The sequence below is a fragment of the Myxocyprinus asiaticus genome, chromosome 12, assembly GCF_019703515.2.
Source record: "Myxocyprinus asiaticus isolate MX2 ecotype Aquarium Trade chromosome 12, UBuf_Myxa_2, whole genome shotgun sequence".
Lineage (NCBI taxonomy): Eukaryota > Metazoa > Chordata > Actinopteri > Cypriniformes > Catostomidae > Myxocyprinus > Myxocyprinus asiaticus.
In genome coordinates this window covers 1,365,054-1,379,928 of record NC_059355.1, presented here as the reverse complement: position 1 = coordinate 1,379,928, position 14,875 = coordinate 1,365,054, and the positions used below count along the sequence as shown (strand labels likewise).

General features: G+C 39.0%; 2 protein-coding genes across 5 annotated transcripts in view; one reads left to right on the top strand and one right to left on the bottom strand.

Moving 5' to 3' along the window:
* The first annotated feature begins 1,101 nt into the window (after positions 1-1,101).
* LOC127449236 (homeobox protein GBX-2-like) lies at positions 1,102-4,085 on the top strand. Its single transcript, XM_051712554.1, has 2 exons — positions 1,102-2,004; positions 2,969-4,085. Exons 1-2 carry the CDS (start codon positions 1,503-1,505, stop codon positions 3,484-3,486), a joined length of 1,020 nt encoding a protein of 339 aa, XP_051568514.1. The 5' UTR covers positions 1,102-1,502; the 3' UTR covers positions 3,487-4,085.
* Positions 4,086-10,489: 6,404 nt separating this feature from the next.
* The window catches only part of LOC127449219 (arf-GAP with GTPase, ANK repeat and PH domain-containing protein 1), a 251,379-nt gene continuing 246,993 nt past the window's right edge, over positions 10,490-14,875 (bottom strand). For all 4 annotated transcript variants that reach the window (XM_051712502.1, XM_051712503.1, XM_051712500.1 and 1 more), the window contains one exon: positions 10,490-14,308. In XM_051712502.1, the coding sequence (XP_051568462.1) occupies positions 14,102-14,308 (207 nt within the window). In that variant the 3' untranslated portion in view covers positions 10,490-14,101. The remainder of the gene's footprint in view (positions 14,309-14,875) is intronic.

Here is a 14,875-nt window from a genome sequence, read left to right as displayed (position 1 = left end):
ACTGTTTCAAAAGTATAGACACAAGACATAAACAATATGTGTGTTAACATGATTTTACTGTGATTAAATCACTTACTAACCGCATCTGTGGAAAGTTACAGACAATTTTACAACTACTGTGTTGCCATGACGACGTAAGGCCTTAAACCCTTGATGATTTGAACAACTTTACAGCTCAAATAATACACGAGTTTAACAGAAGAATTAATGTAAGTGCTTTTATAAAATTATAATCTTCACATTTCTGTCTTTAAATCCTCAAAAAATTTACCCCATTGACTTCCATTGTAAGTAACCTTGATTTTCCTTTTTTTTTTTTTTTTTTAAAGAAAATAAATGACACGTTTCAATTAATTTTTGTGGTAATCAACATCATGCCACAACTTCTGTCAGTTGAGCTTAACTTGTATTGAACCCAGAATATTCCTTTAACAATATACAGTACATTATATGCAAAAGCTGTGTGAAAGTGTAAGGGGGTATTTGAAGCAGTGTGCAACATTTTATTTTATTTTTTTAATGTAAAAATTCGAAATGTGTAGGACTGGTTTAAAGCCTTCATAAATATTTATAAACGCTTGCTTTTGAAATATGCCTTATTAACGCTTTATGATGCTGTAATTCACATTGATGTGATGCTAACACATTTGATTAAATAATCTAAACAGTAAATGGTCAAATCGTTATTTTATTTTTATTTTTTTTAAGTTAATAGTTTTGTGCTCTATGTCATGTTTTTTTTAAATTGCCATTCTTGCTTTGTACTATGCATTGAAAATGTTATTCTAACAATTACAGATCTTCACAGAATATGCAAACACTGAAGCCATTAAGATTTTCATGAACAGGAATCAAGAAAAACATTTGCACATCCATTCAATGCAAAGGCAGTTGCAGTGCTAGAATCCACATCAGATCACATCCCACATGATTCTTGTTTTGACTGTTGTGGAATGTGAGACTGTGTTAGTGACGCTCTAATTTAAGAGACAGCAGTTCCACACAAGCTGGTGACATCGGACCAATAGAACGCGCGCAGCCTCGGTGGGCACGGCCAGGGCGCCTGGTGCAGACGCTTTAACCAAAGGAGCGCAATTCAAACTCACACTTCAGTAGATGATCACAGCTGATGCTGCGAGGACTTCCATCAGATCGAAATGAAACGCGGCCAAGCAGAAGGGACAAGGACGCTGAAATAACTCAAGGGAGGAAGATAAAGATGATCTGAGATGCTCGCGCAGACATTTAACCATTGCCAGCAAGGGATTTGCGCCGCTTTCATCGCTACATGCTTGTTTTAATGCACTTAATGACGAAATCAATAACGGGGGAAATCAAATCAGCCTGGCACTGAACACTGAGTCGAAACACAGATGCAACGGTTCTGTGTTATTCACAGGATTACCAAAACAGAGTGTGTCAGCATCATCACCTGAGAAGCACAGGGGAGACAGCTGCTCCCGCAGACTTCAGGACTTCATAAACTGTCCATACAAGATCCTATGAGTGCAGCTTTCAGTACACCGTTCATGATGATGCAGCGTCCGGTGGGAAGCACCACTGCATTCAGCATCGACTCGCTCATCGGAGGTCCACCGCAGCCCAGTCCGGGACATTTCGTGTACACGGGCTATCCCATGTTCATGCCATACCGGTCAGTGGTGCTGCCTCCGCCGCCTCCGCCGCCTCCTCCGACCCTGCCTCAGAGCGCTCTTCCCGCGTCCCATCCGCACCACCCCATCCCAGGTTTACCCAGCGGGTTCTGCTCCAGTCTGGCGCTCACATCCACTCTGATGGCCTCGCTACCCGGCGGCTTCTCCGCCTCGCCATCTCAACAGCACCAGGACGCAGCGAGGAAGCTCGGACCTCAGTCTATTCACGCCATGTTCGATCAGTCTCAGGATATTCGTTTGGATGGAGAGGATGGGAAAACTTTTCCGATCACGAAAGAGGCAACGGTCCTTCAGTCATTCCACGAATCCCAGTCGGTGCACACCTCTACAGGTGAGATGAACCCAGCCTGGAGCTGAACAACATCTCGGAGGAGGCATTCTGAATGGGCTTAAATTAAAAATTCTAAAGAAATGCTACCGATTGGTTTTAATAGCCTAAAAACGGTTCCAGTAAAAATACCCATATACCACTAATACACAGAAAACACCTAAAAAAGCCTCATATTTTAGACTACAAAAAATATGTGTCGCTCTTGGTGTGATTAAGTTCGTTTTCATTCTCTGTCAATCTTTTACACTCAAATGAATTTATATGTCATCTAAATCCATGTCCATTTAAAGTACCGGGATGTTAAGGCAAAAGTGGGACAGAAATAATTCAACACTCGTGGCCTTAAGAATGTCAGTGCCACACACGTGAATTAAAGGCTCATATCAAGTTTTCAGGGAATACTGCCTGAGGCCGAACTGCCATCAAGGACTAAATGAGCTCATTTTAACTGAGGGATGGGAGAGGCCCAGCGGTGTTTAGATGCCCATAAAAATGTAAGCAAAATTCACTGTCGCCAGGATCATTTATATAGACTGTATATATAAAATACTTCTGAAATAATGTCAGATAATAACCAGAGATGGGGAAAGGGGAAATAACACCATTAAGACTATTCTCAGAAGTCTTCTGAGGTGTGCAAACCACTTTCCAGCAGCATGCGTAATTGCGCGTAAGAGTTCCATCAGTAAACTGAAAGAGCGTTTGCGATTCCAATTAAAAATGTAAATAAAAACATACAACTTTTTCTATCTACATATGATTACACAGCTTGTTTTCTCTGTACGATTAAAAAAATGAACACACACGTTTTTTTCCATAACGATAAGACTGTCGATGGAAATCACCATTGAAAGTCGATGTTCAAATAATAGTTTAGATGTATTATTCTGCTAATTTGAGGCAGTTCTCAATTTAATTCTGTTCTTTTTTTATTTTATTTTTATTATTCCCACCCAATGCACAGTTCGAGGTCACAGCAAAGACGACACGAAGGAGAATGAGTGTCACAGGAAAGATGAGAGCTTCTCCATGGACAGTGATTTAGATTACAGCTCCGACGATAACGCGCCCGGCAACACGATGTGTCAAAAAGACGATGGAGACGCCAGCGGAGGACTGGACGATGGCGTCCACGGTGGGAGTGGTTCCGGGAACACCACGTCCACCGGGAAAAACCGGAGAAGAAGGACGGCTTTTACGAGCGAGCAGCTCTTAGAACTGGAGAAGGAGTTTCACTGTAAGAAATATCTGTCGCTTACAGAGCGCTCACAGATCGCACACGCCTTAAAACTCAGCGAGGTGCAGGTCAAGATCTGGTTTCAGAACCGGAGAGCCAAGTGGAAACGGGTCAAAGCGGGCAACGTGAACTCCAAAACCGGAGAGCCCTCCAGAAACCCGAAAATCGTGGTGCCCATTCCGGTGCATGTCAGTCGGTTTGCGATACGCAGCCAACACCAACAGTTAGAACAGGTCCGACCTTGATACACCGGGTTGAGTTGGGGACCAAGAGCAATGACAGAGAGTGGACACAGATGAACAAATACAAATATGACCAAACTGTTCTTGAAAAAGCAGATGTTGCTGAGGAACCCAAGAGGAACCTGTTTAAACGAGTTGTCGAAATGGGGGAAAAGAAGCAACAAACTCTGCTTGAAAGACCTCGTACTGGGAGAAACTGCAGTTTTATTTCCAACTGTTTTTAAGTTCATGATATTCCACTATGTATTTACAAAGGAGAAAAATAATCAAGTTCAGTTTTATGTTTCGTTTTGTGTGACTGTCTAGTACATGTGTTTTGGCAGAGGTGCATATTATCCTAAAAGGGGCACTTCTGGTCTCTGCTGAAGCACACAAAATAATTCGACTAATGGTGAAATGAATACCATTCACTGTTCAATCTGTGCCCTTTATTTTTCATGGTAAATATACTTTGATTTTCTGTTTGATTGCATTCGTTCTCCCTTTTCTCTGTAACCTTTCAGACACACGGGCACGCTGCTAATTTATTTAACACTGTAAAAAAAAAAAAAAAAAAAAAAGTTTTATGATTTTACTGATTTCAGATTATTGTGTGGATTAAAGCTGGACCATAAACAATTGTAAAGAAAGTGTTGATTGTCGTTTTTTTAAATGCAACACGTAATCTATCACCAGAGCCGTAGCAAGGAATTCTGGGCCCCCTGGCAATATATTGCTCTGGGGCCCATATCTATTAAAAAAAATACAGTTTCGTATTTGTTGTGGACCCCCCTGGACCTTTGGGCTCATAGAATCGTCACCACATTTCACCCCACTAGCTACGGCCCTGTCATCACCTCTAATCACTTAAACGGAGTGCGCGTGAGGGAAAAATCACTCATAATTAATTAGTGTTCATATAGGCCTAAATAATCCCAATCTCTAATAAAATGAATCATTTAAACCGACCGTTTCAACAAGCACAAGCGCCTTTTCTTTGTATGTAACTAGTCTTTTTAATTGGCCGACTATTTTGTCTATAGCATGTCTATTTTAGAATAACAATAATAATAATAATAATAAAAGCTTTCAGTCTGTTTTACTATCGGAACGGATTTCATCTTGCGCCATCTGTTCTATCCAGTACAAATCATCTGAAATAATCTGACAGTGTCGGGTTTGAGTCTGGTGATGTGACAGGGGGGTGTGGTGACTCGTGAAGAGATTTCAGGGTGAGACACTCAAGAAGCCCACGATGTGGAGGACACACACACCCCTATCAGCCTTGATCACTGGTCTCACCTTGCTGGACCTGCCTCATTTTATGGGATAAAAAAGTAACGACCCTTTTCGGCAGGGTTGTCTTTTTTTTTTTTCTTCAAATATTATTTCTCAAATATTTGTGCAGAATATGCTTTTTTTATTTTTATTTTTATAGGGCCTACAATTGGTTACAATGCAATAGTCACATTTGCATCTAGTGGTAGAAATGTCCATGTTTTATTTTTAGTTTTTATTTTTGTCTCGAACAATTTCCTACCGGACCCGATAATTGATATATAATAGGCTACAATTAATTTTATGCCTATCCTTGTCTTCAAAAATCTTGGATTTTCTCATAACAGAAAAACGTGAAGTTTTAAGACATATGCCTTAGTTTATACGTATTATTATGAATGTGTTGCTTGCTTTAGATATCTGCGATCCAGTCTGTGCAAATATATGCCAACAAAAATCCGCTATATTCTTGAACAAACAGCGTTTACTGTTGATTCGTGCAAATTAGTTTTCAAATGGTCAAATCAAAAACTATTCCATGATGTTTGTTACAGCTGCTTAAACAACATATAGCCAAACAACCAAGATCCCACTGTCAATTAATCCCACTGTCGTATGGCCGAACTTTACATCTTATTCATTACAAGCAGAGTTTTAGAGAACATTTATCCTTTAATAATATTATTTTTAGAATGTTTAATGAAGTACAATTTGTAAATAAGAAGAAAAAAAAATCTATTAAAAATATAAACAAATATATTATTAAATAAATAAATTATAATTATTTGTAATTAATTAAAAAAATATTATAATTATTATATTTATTAATTAATAAAAGAACATTCGTTTTATACGTTTTACATTGTCCATATATGTTATAGGGCCTGCACATGTAGCCTAATTATTATTAATTAATTTGTTAATAACAAGTCGAGAACAATGTGTAATTACAAGCTACATTACATTAAAGATGTAATGTAACGTGCAACCAAGAAAAGAAGAAGAAGAAGAAGAAAAGTTCTAACTGCAGTGGTTAATATATGCAGATGTTTTGTCAACACATTTTTATTGAACTGAACACTAATTTCTCTTCCCATGGGAAACGGTGAATTATTGTTGCTATAGCAGATTTATTGTTGTATAGTGCATGTCCTGAGCACCGCAATAGATCCGTTATAATCAGTGTCTCATCATCACACTACTCTCACACCGGCAGTGTTTGTGCTGGTGTGGATGCTGGAAATGGACACTCCATTGATGTGTATCACAGGAGACATGAAACTTAAAGAGAAAGAGTGGTGAGAGGGGAGACGAGAGAGCGACAGAGAGACCTGACAATCGCCTTAACTCTAATGAATTTTTTTGTAAATTGTAATCAAGACTGGTCGTGTCGGCTGACAGATAAATGGGCCCGGGGGGGATTGGCTCCGGCCTCAGCTTTTCACTCCACAATGGCCCTCCTGCACGAAATTAACAAAGTCAAATTAACCTTCAGTGATCAATCCTGACGGAGAGCACTGGCTGGAGAACCAGGAACAGCACTGAAACAGTCAAACTGATAATAGGGTACAATGGGGCTAAAGGCACCCCTTAAGGACATTTCGCCTTTTTCATGGTTGCAAAATGTATCAAAGTAAAAAAAAAAAAAAAAGATTTATTTTTATTTAATATTGACAGACCAACGTCAGCTCTGTGAAAGAAATAATAATGGAAGGTTGTTTCCATTAAAATTCAGTTTTGAAAAAAAAAAAAAAAAAAAGGTGGCAAGAGAGCCTTTTACCCCTCACTTGTCCTGAAGATACCGGGGCAATAGTTTAGGGCACAATTGGTCAACTAACGCAAATAATTTTGAGACAGAAAGATGCTTTTCTGAGTGACAAATTAAGATGGTGCTCCCTCAAAATAACCACTTCAGAAAAAGTCAATCATTTCCTGTTAATTTCAAACACATTTGGCATTTTATTACATCTCAAGTATTCTATAAACTAATCTCTATTGTGATTAGATGAGTCAATGTGAGCGCACTTTCAACATTTTTATAACAAATCTATTCCCCCACTTTAGAAAAACAATGTGTTTAATTTAGGGCCATTTAGCACCTGCAACAGGGGGACTTTTACCCCAAATACTGTCCTTGCACTTATTGGACAGTTATTGAAAAATGTTTGATTTAATGACTTTAAAACTCAAAATGATAAATAAGTATCTTGTTTCAAAAGGAATGTGTTAATTTCAGGGATTTTCATTAGCTACACAGATTTGCAACATTTTAAAAAATATTGTAAAAAATTCAATCAAACTGCCTCAAAATCATCCTTTAGACACCACACACAAAGATCTCATGGAAGAGGACAAATGTGCAGTGTAAAGTGACAAACAGGTGTTTAGGAAAGTGCTGTGGTAGTGTTTGTTGCTATTTAGTGTTTTGGGAGAAAATAAAATCAATGGAGCCTTTTACCCCATTGTACCCTTCATAAGATGATGTCAAAGATACCCCTGAATGAAGTTAATAAAGACAGTTGGCCTAATATTTATAGTTTTGTGTTTTCAGAAGCAAAAACCCTTTTTAGATTGTATTTACAATCTTATAATAATTATGTAAAAAAAAATATTGATGGTTTTGTTGAATAAAACTATCAATTATGCAATGTACAAAACTTCAAACTTTTTCCTGTATACAAACTTAATATTTCAGTGCTTTATATTAGGATTTCGATTTAGTGCCAATTCATAACATAAAAAGTGCTTTTTTCTTATAATTATAATTAGGGTAAAACTACAGGACAATTCCAATGTTAAGATTTTATGATAACAAGCACAACAGCTTTAATGGTCGAACATGACAATTCAATGAGCATCAATAAATCAACCAGTTTGTGCATATCGGTGTGTTTTCACGGCAGGATCAGATGATGTGACTTGCCTGCTCATTCTCTCTGAACATTTGGATTATCATCACAACATGATGGTGCAGCTCACGCCTCATTTCAGGGCTTCTCTAGCATTTCTAATGCCATTATTGTGTGTGTGTGTGTGTGTGAGAGAGAAAGAGCCACACACACATTATGATAGATGAACACAGCTCTGTTAATGCACTGAACCAGCTTTGCCTCATTGGATTTCTAAGTGGAACTGATTTATGATGAGAGATGATCAGACTAGATCTCGACAAGATGCTTCAAGGTTTCATGCTTCTATATCACCGCTGACATTTGAGGGATTTCGAGATCCTCACTTTCCTACGGCTCCTTTACCATACAACAAAAAAACAATCCTCTTAGTAATTGATGCCTTGACTCTCTTAACAGCTCACAAGCTTCAAATGCTGGTGAAAGGAATTATAAGAAAACAAACATGCTTCCTGTCTCTAACTCATAATCACGCTTACACTTCCCCTGTCACACACAAAATGTTTCCTCTTTCTATAGATTGCTCTTTTTCTCTCCCTGCCTTGTCTAATCTCCTTAATTACATCTGTTTTCCTGGGCTGCTGAGGCCTCTTTTGTCCTCCCGGTCAGGGGGCTTTTGTGGGGGCCGATTCAACCTCTGCATCCCCTCCTTTGATGCTGTGTGGTGCTGCGGCTCTCTTCCTGAGAGGGAGAGAATAAGAAGGGGATTAGAGGATCTTTATCTCATTAGAGCCACAGTGAGTCGGCAGGGCTCGGCTTTAACGCCTTCATCTGCACAGCAGAGACCAGAGAGCGGACCGCACCCACTAAGACACCTAAACTAGGTGCCCAGGCTGCAGATATATGCCAGAGGTACAAAAGACGAATTAGGACTTAGCGTTGGCCTGACAGGGTGTGAACATTTTCTGAAAACACAGAGGATGTTTGTAACACACAAGCATGAATCCACCCGTGTTGGGAAACAACTTTGAAACTGGAACTTAAAGATGCACTCAGTATTTTTTTCCTCATTTAAAAGTTTTACTTCTAAAGAAATGAATTGTAATTTTGAAACATGTATAAAATCATGAGCACTCACATGAGATGAGGACTAGTCATATCAGTAACCTTATAAAAGCGGTTTTATTCTACATGGGGAGGGGGCGCCCTCATGGGGGCTGCCATGTTTGGATCACATGACCAACTGAATACTACTCGATTAAACTCAGTAACCGTCCTGTTACTGGACACTTTCATGCTTGGATTAAATTAACAGAGTAACTATTCGCATTAGGTGTAAATAGCACCTGCCACACAGCGCAGCTGTTTGCACTGAAATATTCTGGTGGAAACACAGAAATATAATACAATAATATAACTTATAATAATAAATAAATATATATGTAAAGTTTGATTTCCTCACAGTCATTTGGTCACTGTAAAGATCGAGGAGTTGAGAGAAAGGTTTGACCATTGTTTTTACTATAGTAATATTGTAGTAACCATGTTTTGGAAGCCACAGTTTTAATGCAGTTAATTGTGCTGTTAATATGCTTTGTTAAACAAATAAGGTGACAACATTAAATTGAACATAGATGTATTCTATTTTTTAATTTTATTTTTTATCCCAGTTTCGAATGCCCAATTCCCACTACTTAGTAGGTCCTCATGGTGGCGCGGTTACTCACCTCAATCCGGGTGGTGGAGGACAAGTCTCAGTTGCCTCCTCTTCTGAGACCGTCAATCCGTGCATCTTATCACGTGACTCGTTGTGCATGACACCGCGGAGACTCACAGCATGTGGAGACTCATGCTACTCTCCACGATCCACACACAACTTACCACACGCCCCATTGAGAGCGAGAACCACTAATCACGACCACGAGGAGGTTACCCCATATGACTCTACCCTCCCTAGCAACCAGGCCAATTTGGTTGCTTAGGAGACCTGGCTGGAATCACTCAGCACACCCTGGATTCGAACATGAACTGTCCGAAAGAACCGACTCTCTAAAATGAATCAGAGTTCCCAACACTAAATAAAGGGTACTCTTTTATTTTTACTGGTGCATTTACATAAAATATCTGAAAGACCTGATTTACTTAAAGGTGCCTCTTATATTATTTTAGTATGTTCATTGAGGTTCACTTATCATTTTAGTAAAGTTTTTTTTTTTTTGGATAAAAATAAATTGTTAAAACATGATAATTTTCCACCCTCATTCTGAGGGCAGTTTCGGTGCAGCTTCTCCTTTAAGACTTGACAGTAAATGCCCACTTGTATGATTGGCTCTCTACTCTTGGCTGACATGGGCGGGGCTACAGAAGTGATAAAGTAAAGTAGGCGTTGATGTGTTGTTGTGGAGGCATTCAGATGCAAATGATTACCACAGTGTGACATCACAATAAGGCAGAAGTAGAGAACGAGTCGTTTTGGCAGCTTGATTTTCAACAAATGCTCCTTTAGCAGTGAGGTGGTAGTTTTGAGTTCTGAAACTTACAGAATGTTTTTAAAGTACAATGACCTCTTATATGTCAAAAGATCAAGGAGAACCCCTTAAAATGATTTGTTGTTCCCAGTGCTAGATGAGGAAGAGAGGACGGTTTAGTTGAGCACGTTTGATTGCTGCTTGGGCTCCAGTTGTTGCATTCACAATACAATGTGACGAATGAAGTGTTTTGTGACACTACAGCGCTACTCTTTGGGAAATATAGCTCGCTACTGGATGTATATTTACTAACATCTACTTTTAGTAAACTACTCCCCAAAACTGGAATCCACATGATTTGTTACAACATTCAAAACAATGCATCATCTCCATTTAAAAATGCTTTTAAAGTAAAAAGTCAAGGACAGAACATTATATTAAGAAGCATTTTTTATTGAAAAGAGACACATTACAGTATAAGACTCTGCATCAGGTATAATTTTCAACACAGTACTGTACAGCTGACACAAACTCAATATAATAACAATAATAATTAGATATACAACACCGATACTTCTAATCAGAATGGTGATAGTTGTGATGGACAGAAAAAAGGAACAAACACAAAAGCCTAGTAGTGTGAGAGAGCCCCTCCCCTTTCAGATTAGCAAATTCATAAATAATTAAACGGGTCTCTCAGGTTTGAATGTATCATGGATACTGTCAATGAAATGAGGTAACAAACACAAAGAACAAAGTAAACAAAACAATCGCGATACTATGCGTTTCTCAATTTTTACATCTATTTACACTAAGTTGAGACGGGCGATGGGAAATTACAAGAGTCGAGCAACTTGGAACGAACTGATAGACCCTCCCAAATCGTGTGCATTATATGCTCAAAAGGGGGGCGTGATCCTTTGGTTGCCGTCATGGGATTGGTTGGACTGGTGTCTTTTGCTCCTTCATGCTTTCCCTGATTCAGTTACAGATGAACAGATGAAAGAAATGACCAGCTATGCAAAAGTAGTGGAAGAGAGGACTGACAAAAAAAGTCGATAAAAAGGATTTTTTCCAAATTTTAAAATGGCAGACTCTCTAGTCATTTTATAAAGACAAAGACATTTACACGAGGAAGAGAACATTTACATCCATTCATGCAAAAAGATCAAAAACAAAAATGACTTGTTCCACAGAAAGGACTCGAAGTGAACATTATAATGTGGGCTCTTCACAAGTGATCTGTGTAGTGCATTTAGTCATAAATAACGGTTATTGTGGTAAAGCCTCTAAAAGGCCTGCTACGTTATATACAAGGCAAAAACTGCACCTTTTGGAGCGGAAAATTAACTATACATGAAACCTTTCTTATCCTTTCCACATGGGGCTGTCCTTTGCTAAATCTTTTAAACTCCTCACCATTTTCCATCAAGATCTAAACCTTGAAAAACGACTTTAGAGTCTTCATATCACATCACAAATACCTACTTGCTGTTTGTATTGTAGAGTATAAATTCTACAGCACAAAGCCGCACACATCACACTTCACATTTCTACTACCTAGTGAAGAGTGAAATCAACTGGAGGAGAGATTAAATGATCAAAGCCCACCAAATCATATTATGAAGCAAGTCAATATCTTACTCCATGATATAACGATATGCGCCCTGAGACGGAGTCTTGCATCAGACTTTACATCTCTCAATAACAACGACAGCTCAGACCGCTAGCGTGATGTACAAGAACGTGGTGAGCAATTATTACTCGTCTACCTGGTTTAAATTTGGCTTCATATTGCTTTAATACTTCTACAGATCACTGACACAATAGAGAAGATAAAGGCAAGGAGGAAATGAAGAACTGTGAAGAGAGAGCGAGAAAGGAGACTGAATGTGAACAAGAGAGAGCAGAGTGAACTCAACTCGAACAGGCACACTTGTACCTTCATCAGAGACCTTAACCTGGCATTAAAACAAGGAACATAATAATAAAGGATTTTGTCATGGGGAGAGTTTTCTTCAAATGCTTTTCTTTATAGTACACCACTTACAACAGAGAACAAAGAGAGAGAGAGAGAAAGTCACATGAAGAAAGAACAAACAGGTTGGGATTGTAGACCGTTCTATTCTGACCATATTTATCACGATTGCAAGAAAGAAGCAACTGAGGTCATTTTGACTTTATGTCTCACAACTGCACGTTTTTATCACGTCAATAAAGTCGAAATTGTAAAATGTATAAAGTTGCAATTGTGCTTATTTCTCACAACTCAGACTTTATTTCTTGCAATCGCAACTTTATATCTCAGAATTTCGGCTTTTCGAATTTCTTCCCTGAGATACACAGGACAGGATTTAGTGCTGTGGTGTCTTGATCCTGCCATGGAAAATAAAAAAGGTCATTCTGATTTTTTAAATAAAACTTCTGACCATATTTATCGCAATTGCGAGATATAAACTTGTGATTGCAAGAAAGTAGCAATTGAGGTCATTTCGACTATAAACTGCGACGTTATATCATGTCAATAAAGTCAAAATTGTGAAATATATAGTTGCAATTGAACTAATTTCTCACTTATTTCTAACTTAATATCTCAGAATTTCAACTTCAGATCTCACAATTTCGGCTTTTCGAATTTCACTGATATACATAAAACAGGATTCTGACTTAGTATCTCAAAATTCAGACCATATTTCTCCCAACTGCATGATATAATCTCACGATTGCGAGAAAGTTTGGTTAATTTTTACTTTATTACTCACAACTGCGAGTTTATATCACTTTAATCATATAAAGTTGCAATTACAAAATATAAAGTTGCAATTGCGAGAAACAGCTTCACTTTTTATATCACTATTTTGCACAGTTTCATAAAGTCGACTATTAAATTGCAAGAAATAAAGTCAAAATTGCGACGCAAAAGTCGCAATTGCAAAAAGGGACGATATAAGGAAGCAGTTATCTCACAATTTTCACTATAAAGTTGCAATTGTACGTTTCGATCTCGCAATTGCAAGAAATAAGTCAAATTTGTTAAATATTAAGTCAAAATTGTAAGATACAAAGTGGCAATTTCAAGAAATAAAGTCGCAATTGCGAGCGATAAAGTCAAACGTTCTGAGACAAAGTCACAACCCTGTGATATAAACATGCCATTGCGACTTTACATCTTGCAATTGCGAGTTATAAAGTTGAAATCGTGAGAAAAAAGACAGAATTATTTCTTTTTTTTTTTATCCTTGGCGGGGTCCGGCTTCCATACAGTGTAAAGTGTGTGAACAGTGACAAAGATGACCTGAAAGGGCGTATCACGTACTGAGAGCAGATGTCAGTCTCTTGCGTGACCCAAATTTTGTGGACAAAGTCTGGTGTTTTTTCCCTGCAATTCTGTGCTGAGAGATGTTGCGAGACTCTCCCTGTGTTGGTAAGAGAGTGGAGATGAAATTGAGTGAGAATAGATGCACTGAAACAGTGACAGAGAGAGGGAAAGAGAAAGAAAGAAGAGATAGTGGCCAAAATGAAGTTGTCTGGGACTTCTGGGTCACATTTGGAGATCCGGCATTAGAGTAAGTATCCCATACTGCCTCATCATTTCCTGTCTTGCTACGCCATATGCTGGACTCCACAGAAAAGGGGCAGGGAGCAGGTTGCTGATGAGAGATGTGTCAACAGCCCATCAGCCCACTAATCCAAACCCTAATCTCCCAAAACGGGTGCTGTTAAAAATAAAAGGTAGGGCTCTTTACACTTTTGCATTTTTGTTCCATAATGCAGCAAGACATTTGAGATGAAGGACTCTCCCAACAAAAGTCAACGAGGTGACCAAGGCCCTCGCCATGTCAGGGCTTGTATAGTCATGGTGCCAAGTGGGGCTGTGAGTGCAAAAGCTCATGCGTCATCATCATCTTCAGTGTTAGAGTCATTCCCTCGAGTCTGGTACTGTATATGCTGCTCTCGTAATTTTGAAGCAGAGGTGGAGCTGTACATGAGGGTGTGTGTAGCGAGGGAGAAGGAGTGCATGCTTATATGTGCGTGTCTTATTTCTCATATAACTGCACTGTTCACGCTGCTGCAGCTGTTATTGCGGTTATTGTTCCTGCGTGACAGGTTGGGCGTAGCCATGAGCGGGTAACGCTCGTCGGGACAACCGTACTGAATAAGGATGTCCATGCACTCCTGACTGTTAGCCTGCCGTGCGTACGCCAACGCCGTATTGCCGTGGGCATCCCGTGCCATGATGTCCACCCCGTACTGCAGAGAGAGAGAAAAGAGAATGTTACATTTTTTTAAAGGGTCATATCATGAGGAATCATATTTCCTTGATCTTTTGAGACAAAAGAGTTCATTGTTCATTGAGGTCAACCAATAGTGGATTTTGACGATACCAATAACTAATGGGGGGAAAATGCTGATAACTGATTAATCGATCGATAGTTGTGTGTGAAAATCCCAGGAGATCAGCAGTTACAGAAATACTCAAACCAGCCCGTCTGACACCAACAATCATGCCACGCTCCAAATCACTGAGATCACAGTTTTTCCCCATTCTGATGGTTGAAGTGAACATTAACTGAAGCTCCTGACCCGTATCTGCATGATTTTATACACTGCACTGCTGCCACACGATTGGTTGATTAGATAATCACATGGATGATTGTTGGTGCCAGATGGGCTGGTTTGAGTATTTCTGGGATTTTCATACACAACGGTCTCTAGAATTTACTCCGAATGGTACCAAAAACAAAAACATCCAGTGAGCGGCAGTTCTGCGGACGGAAACGTCTTGTTGATGAGAGAGGTCAACAGAGAATGGCCAGA

Bases quoted from the DNA above. Each gene is read 5' to 3' on its own strand.
- LOC127449236 (XM_051712554.1), top strand. From the start codon at position 1,503: ATGAGTGCAGCTTTCAGTACACCGTTCATGATGATGCAGCGTCCGGTG. The intron at 2,005-2,968 runs GTGAGATGAACC...CCCAATGCACAG, and splicing joins GTCGGTGCACACCTCTACAG to TTCGAGGTCACAGCAAAGAC.